General features: G+C 30.8%; 1 protein-coding gene and 1 long non-coding RNA gene across 3 annotated transcripts; both read right to left on the bottom strand.

Moving 5' to 3' along the window:
• Positions 1-3,453: 3,453 nt before the first annotated feature.
• LOC108476023 (tetraspanin-8) lies at positions 3,454-5,918 on the bottom strand. Its single transcript, XM_017778076.2, has 2 exons — positions 5,203-5,918; positions 3,454-4,002 (listed from the first exon to the last, which is right to left on the bottom strand). The coding sequence occupies exons 1-2, from the start codon at positions 5,707-5,709 to the stop codon at positions 3,646-3,648; spliced, it is 864 nt and encodes a 287-aa protein (XP_017633565.1). The 5' UTR covers positions 5,710-5,918; the 3' UTR covers positions 3,454-3,645.
• A 1,783-nt stretch (positions 5,919-7,701) lies between these two features.
• LOC108483022 (uncharacterized) lies at positions 7,702-8,963 on the bottom strand. Of its 2 annotated transcripts, none has more exons than XR_008285835.1 (2): positions 8,669-8,963; positions 7,702-8,474 (listed from the first exon to the last, which is right to left on the bottom strand). It is a non-coding gene; the product is annotated as an uncharacterized LOC108483022 (long non-coding RNA). The 2 variants fall into 2 exon arrangements; XR_008285836.1 differs by having other exon boundaries at positions 7,702-8,420.
• Between the last annotated feature and the right edge of the window lie 2,681 nt (positions 8,964-11,644).

The raw sequence follows: 11,644 nt of genomic DNA, 5'->3' as shown, positions 1-11,644 counted from the left end.
CCCTGCCTTTGGCTTCAATCAAGTTTCCATTACCAATCCTGATCTTTGAGGCAAAGCTTATGTCGAGCTCCTTGAATAGTCTTTCATCAGCTACTATATGATGTGTGCAGCCACTATCTACTAGCCAGTCACATCTGACCTTACTTGATGTTGCAAAGCAAGAGGCTATAAAAACATACTCCTCCTAAGCTTGAAGATCCTCAGTAGCCTGAGCTTGCATTTGCTGCTGAGCTTGTACTTTCCCTTTGTTTTTGCACACCCTCTCAACATGTCCTAACTGTTTACAGCTCCTGCACTGAACATCTAGTCTGTGCCAGCAGTTCTTCTCCAAATGTGAAGTCTTCTTGCAGTGAATGCATGATGGAAACTTTTTCTTCCCTGCATCTCTCCTTGTTTTCTCCCTTCTATCGACCCAAGGTTTCTTCCCCTTTTGACTAGAACCTGAGCCTTCCTTGGCCTTTGCTTGGAAAGCTCCTTCAGGGTGCTCTTCCTGCCTATTGGCCCTCCTTTGCTCAAGTGTATACAAGGAATTTACCAACACAGACAATGAGATGGCTGATAAATCTCTCGAGTCTTCCAACGAAAAAATCTTTGACTCAAATTTCTCAAGGTGAGTTGAATGACCTTTTCAACAACTTTGCTCTCACTGAAATCATCACAAAGAAGCCTAATGTTGTTGACTATGGCCATTATCCTATTAGAGTACTGCTTGATAGTCTTTGACTCCCTCATCTTTAAGTTCTCAAAATCTCTCCTAAGGTTGATCAGTTGCTACTGCCTTGTCTTGTCTGACCCCATAAACTTCTCCTTTAGCTTCTCCCATGCTTGCTTTGGTGAGTTACAAGCCATTATCTGAGTGAAAATCATATCAGCTACTCCATTTTACAAGCAAATCATTGCTTTATGCTTCTTGGCACACTCTTCACTGTTTGCCTCGTCTGAGCAATGGTTGGATTGGCCCTCAATGGAGGTGGTTCAGCATCATTCTCGATCACATTCCATAAATCATGTGCCTGAAGGTATGTCTTAACTACCCAAATGTGGTAGTTTTCTCCAGTAAACACAAGTGGTGGTGGTGTAAAGCTCATCATTGCAGCAAACAAACAAACCAAATAAAAATAGCTTCTGCTTCTTTTCTCTCAAACACAAGTCACTCACAAACAAAACACAACCAAGGTCCTCAAAGACTTAGGCTCTTGATACCATTTGTTGGGGTTAAGCCACAATTTATCCGGATAAAGTACGAAGCTCTATTTTAAGCTAGAGCAACAAGGCAATAATTCCTGATAAAGAATGAAAAAAATTGAGATTCAAAAAATTGAGAGTTGCAAGAGAAGCAATCAGAAGTAGAAATAGAGAAAATTGAGAGAACAACTTCTATATTCTCATTACTTGATCATCAATATATGATGTACATATATAGAACTATTACATTTGTGAAACAATAAAAATAACTTGAAGTAGTGAACAAACATTAAATGCATCCTAATGATAACCTAGGACCTATCTAAAACTGGTAAGTAATTTACCAACTTTATCCAGTCAAGAAGTTTCAGTCAAATCATATACATGTCACATGTTATACAAAAGTACTTCATCCAGACAACATACGTACATTTTTAGCTGCGGTATTTCATCCGAGTAACATACATACTGCTGTTTGTTACCACCTTTAACACTTTCTCGAGAACAATGTGTTATTTAAGTTTAGGAAAAAGATACGATCGTCATTTTAGGCATATTTTTGGATTTCTAGTTGTGTTGTTTGGTTTTTAGTTAGTTTGCATATTTAGTAAAAAAAGAGATTGTTTAATACTAGTTCGATGATGATACACCATGCCTCAATACTTTCGGATCAATAGATAATTTTGCATGATGCAAATTCTGTGTCATTTTCTTGCAATTGATTGTCCTACAATTTTGAGCATATATTTAAATCTAATGGGTGTAAATGTCACTGAAATTGTGAAGCGAAATTATAGGTGAAACTTATTTGACGAAATGATTTATCGTTTGTGCCTTTTAAACTAACTATACATATATGAAAACCCATGGCCAGTACCATTGTCTGAGTCTTATAGACCTTTTTCTTAGTGTATTCACCTTTTAATAGTAATTGTTTGACCTATAGTCTAGCTGAAATTAAGCCTTAAGCCTTAAGCCTTATTGCTTAATCTTTCTCAGTCCTTTGTTTGTTTACTTTTAAGTGTTAGTGCTTAAGGGATAATCTTTTTAACTTAAAGTATTAAGAGGGTTATGTAAAGAGATTTGAGGTGGAAAATTTTTAAGAGAGTGAGAATAAAGAATGATTTTTTTTTTGTTTTTTTGTGTCTTTATTTTATTTTCTTTGTTTATATTTTTTTAAAATGAAAAAAATTTAATGAAAGCACTTATGTTATCATTGGAAAAAAATTTCAAAAGTGAAGTGCTTCATTATTTCTTTAGTTGAGTACTTCTATTTAGTTGTTTTATGGAGTTCTATGTTAATTATGTTACCTTTATATCATATTTTGTCTTTAAGGAATGGAGGGATAAGGAAGTGAGCGATAAAGGGTGGAGTTGAACATGAGTTGAGCGCTTAATATGCAGAAGTGGGGGAACGATACTTCTAGCTTATATTCGATCCATAAGTAACTAGTGCTTAAAGTTTAAGCTTAAATTTACTCTTCATCCATACCTTAGAAGCTGAATAAAGTCCTATGGACCTTTAATCAAGTTTTGTTATGCATTAGTGGAGAGATAGATTGAAAGGCAAATGTGTGAGACCTTTTGCAGTAACATTTCACTCCGTCTAATTTGATTTGGCTTAATTGCTAGATTTGAAACATTCACACATGCACATACAAAAGGTATAGAGATGGACCGATTAGTTAACGCGTTGGATGAAATTGTAATTCTAAAATTTTACTATTGATTATTTATTTGCTTATTTTTCTTTTCTTTAAAATTAGTTAGAAAATTTTATTATCGATTAATTTGGATAGGTTTTAGAGTAATATTTGGTGATTAGCGTTTTGATTAGTAATAGATCTCTGTGAGATTGACATTTTATATTACTTGGAACAATACGTTCACTTACATGTGTGATTTTCGATCAACAACAACAAAACTCCAAGCCTTATTGTCTATGCCTAATTTTCTCGAGGGTTATTTTGATTTTCTTTTTCTTTTGAGATTTTATCTTTGAGTTTTTGCAGAAATTAAAGATTATTATGTGGCGGGAGTGAGTGCATAATTAGCATAAGAGAGAGAGAAGACTATGAAAATGGTTGAATTAATTTTATAAGTTGAATAATTTATTAAACTTTACTAGAAATAACTCGAAAAAAAAAACTGTGAAAATGAGAAAATAGGAGTACTAAATATAATAAATGGAATGAAAATGAATCAAAGTGTGCTGAATTAAAACTAAAATTTCCCATTTACGGCAAGTGTATATACAAACCCTAAATGTGTTACATGAGCTAAACCTATGATAATGTGTTTATTCCGTAAAATAGGGAGCATAAATATTTCACTCCCTATTTTAAAGTTTAAGCTCTTTGTCACAATTGACGGTAATAATAATACTCATTATGTTCGTAATTGTGATTTACACATCGTAGATTCAATTTCTTTCCTAATTTAAGCCGTCGATAAAATGTTTTATACCATAGTTTGTGGTGGCGGAATGTAATCTGGCGGAATCTGAGGTGGCAGATATTTTGGTGCAAAGTCGGATTTAGGCTCTTTTCGTCGGCGAACACTGCATCCGATGTTGAAGATTATGAGGATAAGTACGAGGATGACTAGGTTAACGATGGCCATAAACCGCCATTGTTTCTTAATGTCAACTAAAAACCCGCCCTTACAAGACTTGCAATCGTAACAGAGCTTCTCCTTGTCGTTGCTCCATGTCAAGCAGTCGGTGTCGGGCACGTCCGGTCCCGATTTCGGCATCTCCCAAAATGTTGCATTTTTCTTTTCGAACTTGCAATACATGGGTGGCTTGCAACAACCAGACTGAAATAAAAGAATTAAAAGGATTTATCACCCTAAACTTGAAAACAACTTTAATTGTTTCATATGTGACCAAAAAAATTATGGTGTTAGTCTATGTATTTTAACAAAATTTGAGATTTAGTCCCTGTAATTAAAAACTTAAAAATTAAGCTATTTAACTGTTTCGATTTAACAATTTCAATTCAGTCATCCAAATAGTAAGCATTTTTGTAAAAATAAAATTATCAATTTGACATGTTGATTAAGTTACTTTTATGTAAAGTGTCATATGGTTGACAAATTTTAATGAAATTATCAACAATGATAATATGATTGAACTAGGATTTTAAATTAAAAATATAAGAAAATTAAAATTTTAACTTTTAAAGTACATAAACTAAATCTCAAATTCTACAGAATTATACGGAGTAATAGCATTTTTAACCTAAGATATAAGAGTTTCGGTTAAAAAACTCTTTGACCCTTACTAAAATCAAAGCAATTTAATCTTTCTCAATTTTGAAAGTGAATAATTAATGTTTTTTTATCAATTGTACATATTTTTATTAGTAAAATAATAAATTTAACGTTCAATATTTACAAATGTCAATTTAATCTTAAGTTAACAAATTTAACTTGCAACATTTATGCAAAATACATACACATCAAGGACTAAGTTTATCATGATATCAATCAAAATTATGAACAATTGATAGAAAAAATGCTTACTTTTGAAATTGGTAAGAATTAAATTGTTTCAATTTTTTAAAGAGGACCAATTTATTCAATACCACAATTAAAAGAGACCGAAAGCTATTTTTACCAAGAATTTTGAAGATGATAAAAGGTTTTAAAAAATCACATGTATCATAGAAATTTATAGGACCAATTTACAACATTATTTCTTCTTGGGAGATTTTAAAGATTAAATTGCTCTATTATTTTTCTAAAGAAATTAATGTACTCAATATTAAAATTCTGAGGGACTTAAAGGTGTTTTTACCAAGAATTTAAAAGATGATAAAGATTGAAGAAGAAAAAGAATATCTTATGCAAACATTAAAAACTAAATTTATAATTATATGAACAATTGATTTTGATTTGATGTTTGACACGATTAAATTACTTCAAACTTAAAAGAAGGAAATCAATTTTTCAGTATCGAAATTAAAATGTGTTTTTACCAAAAATGATAAAAAAAAGAAAAGAAAAAGAAATCACCTGTATCATAGAAAACTTTTGCTTGATGAACCCTAATTTAAAAATTGCTTTTTCACTATGAAGAGAACTGCAAATATTGGATTCACTCAAACAACTCCGTACTTTTTCCCAATGCTGCGCATCCAAATAATTTTTCCTCAGCCACCGTGAATAATCCTTCAACCGCACCGATCCCACTCCCTTTCCGGCTATCCTCTTCGCCAACTCCTTGTTCGACACGATCAATGCGAAGAACGTTAAACAAAACAATGCCAATATGATTAAAATCAACAAAACCGAATAAATCGTCAAGAAAATTGACCCATTTTTGGTACAAGAACCAATCAAGGCTAATACTGCTACAAACACCGATATTATTCCGATGATTAACAATGGGTTTCGAGCGGAGGTTTCACAAACGGTGCTGTCGTTACGGCTGAAGTAAATGGAAACGACGACGGCGATTAAGCCTAAAACCAAGGGAATGAAGTTTATACAATTGAAAATGGCGTTGCTAATACGAACCATTATTGGGTTTTTTTTTGGGGGCGAAAAAAAAACCCAATAATTTTTATTTTTCTTTGAACGATTCTTTTGTTTACATTTTATGATGAAAAATTATAGAAAGTAAAACAGTTTTTGGGTAATTGTTTGTTACTAACGACTCATATGCTTAATGGTTAAAAAAAATCAATAAAAAAAATTAGAACTCTATATAAAAAAATAATCCAAACATGAATATGGGTCATAATACTATAGAGGTTTTCTATGTATTATAAGCTAAATTGTATTTATTTGCAGGTAAGTTTAGATGGACAGTGCATTTACTTACTGTTAGTGTAAAAATAGTGGTGACGTTAAAGATTAAATACTATAACTTGAGACAAAAATTAAGCTAAATGCACCGCACTGCACACAATCGTCCATCCAAACCCACACTTTATTTACTTTAAAAAAATGTAAATTAATTTATGTATATTAGGTCAAAAAGTAAAGTGGTCATTTCTATTAAAATTTTTATTTATTTCTATTGTTAAAAACTGCTGTAGGGGTGAGCGTTCGATCGAATTGAATCGAATGAAAAAATTTCGAGTTAATCGAGTTAACAAATCATATTTTATCACCCTAATTTGATTTGAAATTTTCTCGAATCGAGTCGAGTGAAATGGAATTCGAATCGAATCGAATTGAATATATTTGTTTGAGTTAAATTTTAAAAAATAATTTTGGATCCTTGTAACCACTGTTACTCACCGTAATAAAATTTGTCCACCGTAATCAATTTTTTTATTAACTTTCATCGCCTCATAATTTATTTATTAATATTTTATATACGGGTTAACTTCTTTGCTTGCTTAGTTGTTTCAATTGTCTTGATTCTTGTCACTATTTATTTTGGAATTAAAAATATATTAAATGTAAAAATTTGATTTTTCAATAAAAGTTATTTTAAAGATAAAATGTGAAATTGATACTAGTATAAAATTTTAACATGAATATTTTATGGCATCATAAATTATTCAATTTTAATATAAATATTCAATATGACTAAACAATTCAATAATATAAATAATATAAAATGTGAAATTTAATTTAATAAAATAAATAGTAGATATAAATAAAATTATTACTATTAGTGTTTAGGGATTTTTTGGGATAATTTTGATTTTTTATTTGGGAGTAAAGGGTGAGAAGTAAAAGTTTAAGGGGAAAATAAAAAAGTTTTGGTGAGTAAAAGTTTGAGGGAAAGTAAATAGAGGGAGTAAAATTTTGGAGGGAAAATATGAAAAAAAAAATTTGGGGGGGGGGGGATGGGTTTGGGGTAGATAGGGGGTGGGAGGGGAAAAGTGGGAGGGAATAAAAATTTGGGGGCAAAAGAAAAAGTTTTGATGGCTTTTGGGAATAAAATTTTGAGGAAAAGTAAATGAGAGACTAAAATTTTGATGGGAAATGGATTTTGAATAGATGAGGGGTTGGGATGGAAGGGGAGTAAAAGTTTTGGGGGAAAAGTGGGAAGGAGTAAAAGTCTTGAGGGAAAAGTAAAAATTTTGAGAGTTTGGGGTAAAAATATAAAATATTATAGTTTGATATTCCAGTTATTCGAATTTGAAAATTCAAGTCGATTCGAACTCAAAATTCGAAAAAAATTCGAGTTGATTTGAATAACTCGATTCGTTTAATTTGAAATTAGAATTTTTTTCGATTTTTTCGAGTCGAATCGAATTTAGCTCACCTCTAAATTGTTGTGATTGATAGAATAATTAAATAATGACACATGGTATACCATGTGTACATCACACAGATATATAAAACTAGTTTTTAACAGTAGAAATGAATGAATTTTTTAGTAGAAGATCAATTTACTCTTTAATCTAACATACAAAGATTAATTTACCCTCTTTTAAATAAAGGGGATAAAAAGCAATCTGATGACTCTTAATATAGAATGACAATTATAATGAATTTTTTCTAATAAGAACCATCGAGAACAAATGAGAATAAATCTCAACCCTTAAAAGATGTCAAAATAATTTTTAATTATTTTTTTAAAGTTATAGTAATTTCAAAAGTTAAAAGCTAACAACAGTTAATCACAACTGATTGGCGTTGAAACCACCAAGTATAAATTCCTACGACAAAATAACAGTAAATAACAGTATAGAACAGTGGGGTCGAATCCACAAGGACTGGTTGTTTAATTTCGCATTTTCTTGCTACCAAAATTACTGTCATGGTAACAGTCGTGCCCACAACCAATATGTTGCAATGCTGGAAAATAAAAAAAAGGGAGAGTTTAGTGGATAAAGATAATAATATTAAAAGAAGAAAAAGAAAATATGTATATGAAATAAAGTAAAAACTTGATTGCAAAAAAAAAAAACGAAATAAAATTAAATGGAAAAATAAAATATTTTTTAAAGCTTAGCCATAGCTTCGGTGTACTCCAATCTTGAATCAATTAGCGACAAAGAACGTCTCGATCGCCAACTTTTCCTTATGTAGTTGATCCCAGTATGACTTGTGTAGGGCCCAAATTTTGCCTGGCCCAAGATACAGACCCAAATCACTAAAATTAAAAGGCCCGATTACAAGCCCAATGACCTAAAATTTTTTAAAAAATAGCAAACCCTAGGGTTCCATTTGCCCACGCCGCAACTCTCACGCTTCAACATCCACGAACGGATTCCTAGCTCGCACGTTGCACGATCATGCACTCTTCCTCCACGATTTCACAGCATCTGCGACTTGAGCAAAGAAATAGGCAGAAACTGTTTGTATTTTGGCTATAAAGCCTTTGTTTTTCATTGTAAAAGGGACGATTTTTGAATACAAAATATACACGAAAAAAACAATAAGAGATCAGCCAAACGACTACACTTCAAAAGGTGGTTGTTCATCATTATTTTATTCTGTTTTTCCTTTTTTTTTCATTTTCATTTGAGTCAACGGAGTACAAACTAATATTTTATAAAAGAGAGAGATGTACCTTTCGATTCGTTGGCAAAAGGGGGAGAACTTTGGCCTTCCGATGGCTGTTTACGGCCGCGCATGAGGCGGCGAATGAGAGCTGGGTTTTAGCCCTTCGGCTAAGAAGTGAGGGAGAAGAGATAATTTTAGGTTTTTTTTAAAAAAAAAACAAAAGGGTAAAATATTTTTAAGGAAAAAGGGGTTTTGAAAAAAGGTTTTGGGTTTTCTAAATTTTTAATGTTTTTTAAAAAATAATAATAAATGTTACGTTTAATTTTAATGGCATTTGGGGAAGGGAAAGAGATAGCCTAAGTGTTTACAGGATGGATCTGCGCATGTTTCCCTTAAATGGGTAATTTGTGCTTCTAGTCATTCCCATTCGCACCAGTTTTAAATTGACCCCTATTTGCACCTTATTCATTTTATTAAAATTTCCTTGTAATTTACGCGTTGTTGTGATTTGGTCCGCGCCCAGGTGCTGAGTTTTGGAGATTTGGGTCATTTTTGTTTTGGGTCCTTGAGAATTTGTGCGCATTGAGTTGTGGTCCTTAGCTTTAATTTGATGTTCTAGTTATTTATTAATTATCCCTTTAAGTTTGGTTTATTTAATTGAGTTTTTCTATTATTTCAATATGTATTTCTTTTATTTCAATATGAACAATTTAAACATCCTCATACATTTTCTTTATATTTACACATAATTTAGTTTTTATATATATATATTATTGCGTTATATCATTTTTATAAATATTTTTTCCTCCTTTACAAATTCTTTTTTATATATAAACTTTATTTCGTCATTTTATTATTTCAAATGCTTTTTATATATTGATATTCTTATATACCAATTATTTATATTAAGTTTTTATGTAAATGGATATATGTATTATTTTGTATATTATCTACTTCATATTATTTATTTTAAAAATCATTTGTATATTATTATAATACTTTTTTTTCCTTTTTATTTTTTTAAATTCTTATATTTATTAACTGTTTTAAAATTTTGTATAGTTTGTATAATAATGATTCCAAATTATCTTTCTTACTTATTATTTATTTTATTTTATATTAAAACTTGTTATATTTTATTTGTGTAATTTGTTTAGAACTTCCTCTAAATTGGTTTCTAATTCATTAGCTTTCGATTATTAACGTTTGTATTTATCTAGTATATGATATGTTGCTATTGCATGTAACTTAGTTCTTTGTATTTTCCTTTTTATTATTCACATAATATTATGGTTGCATATATTTATTTCATGCTCAATTTAATGCTTGTACGATTGTTATTTTCATCGGACTTTAAAATTTCAAATGTTTTTTTGCCCAATATCAAGCGCTTTTTTACCTTTAAATAAACTAAAAAGTATATCTTGAGCCGGTTTATAATTGTTAATTTTGAAACTCCTTAAAACAAGGTAATATTTCGTATTTGGGAATTCGAGAAATCGTACCCTAACGTGCTGAGTTTCGTTTTTTTTCGTTTGGCCAAATAACGGAATACCCTTTTAAGATTTCATTGTGCGTTTATTACTGTTGTGTATGTTTTAATTTGTTTTTTTTATTTATTTTCATAAATTGTCCCTCATTTGTTTAATTGAAATTTTTGTGAATGTCACACTGCAATTGAAATTTTCAATTTGTTGATCCAAAATTTCCAATTTATTTTCAAATCAAATTGATGCGTTTTGAGCCGGCTTTATAAAATAAGAGAGTTGTTGGATGTTGGGAAATTCGGGAAATCGTGCCCTAACGTGCTGGGTTTCGATTTTCTGTTTGTTCAAATAATTAAATATCCCTTTAAAATTTCGTTTGTGTTTTCTCAACTTCAAAACAAGGCAATGTTCTATGTTTGAAAATTTGAAAGATCGTGCCCTAACGTGTTGGGTTTTAGTTTATCGTTGGACCAAATAACCGAATACCCTTTCTTTTTTAATTTTGTTGTGTGAGGTGATCTCAGTTTTTGGAGGCTTAGAATATCATGTCCTAACGTGCTGGATGTGATATTTTATTCCTTTGGAACGAGTGAATCTTAAAATTCAACTCGGTTTGTTCGCATATTTTTAAAGGGATCGTATTTCAATATTTTTTCAAATTTTCAACAATAGGACATTAAATAGTCAATTGGTACCAATTTTGGGTGTTACAAGAGTGCTAATCCTTCCTCGTGCATAATTGACTCCCGAACCTTTTTCCTCGAATTTTGTAGACCTAAAATTATTGTTTTAATAAATCAAAATATTTTATTAAAATGATCAATCTCAAGGTGATCCGATTACACCTAAAAAAAGGTCAGTGTCGACTCCATACCTCGTTTTAAAGTCGATCCTCATTTTCCAAAATAAAAATGGTTTCGACAACTTGCAAACTAATTCTTGCCAAATTTCTAATTGCGATATACGTGTTCACAATTCAAGATTTATACAGCCTTGCGACCTAAAAAGCCTAATTCGAATCAACGGCCTCAACCGTGTGGGTCGTTTAAATCCAATCTCTATCTCCCTTGATGGAATTCAACTGGTTTTTTTCCACCTAGACACTCCAATTTGAACACATCACGGCCGATTCGACTTTCCAACTGTATGCCAAACAACTCCAACCCAATGTGCACTTTTTGAATCGAAGCTGAATCAACTTTAAGAGATGAGTTTTATTAAATGCTTGAAGCCAAGTGTGTGTTTAGTTGGTTGTAGCCACTAGGTATTTATACACACTTCTAGTGCTAAAATTTAGCTAGATTTTTCCTAAATATTATCACTAAATAAATTAAAATTTTAAAAATCAAATTTAAACTAGAGAATAAATTTAAACTAATTATAGAGTTTTAACAATATAAAAAATCCTTCCATATTTATTTAATCTTTTTTTTTATCTTCAACCCTTTAGTCTTTATCCAGCCATTTTTAAATCTTTAATCTTTCAATCAAGCCTTCCTTTTTACTTTTTGTTCCAATTTAGTCCTTTTTTGTAAGAGTTTGAATTCAGCACACAA

This window comes from Gossypium arboreum, chromosome 7, assembly GCF_025698485.1.
Source record: "Gossypium arboreum isolate Shixiya-1 chromosome 7, ASM2569848v2, whole genome shotgun sequence".
Lineage (NCBI taxonomy): Eukaryota > Viridiplantae > Streptophyta > Magnoliopsida > Malvales > Malvaceae > Gossypium > Gossypium arboreum.
The sequence above is the reverse complement of the archived record's forward strand: the minus strand, read 5'-3'. Positions and strand labels throughout refer to the sequence as shown.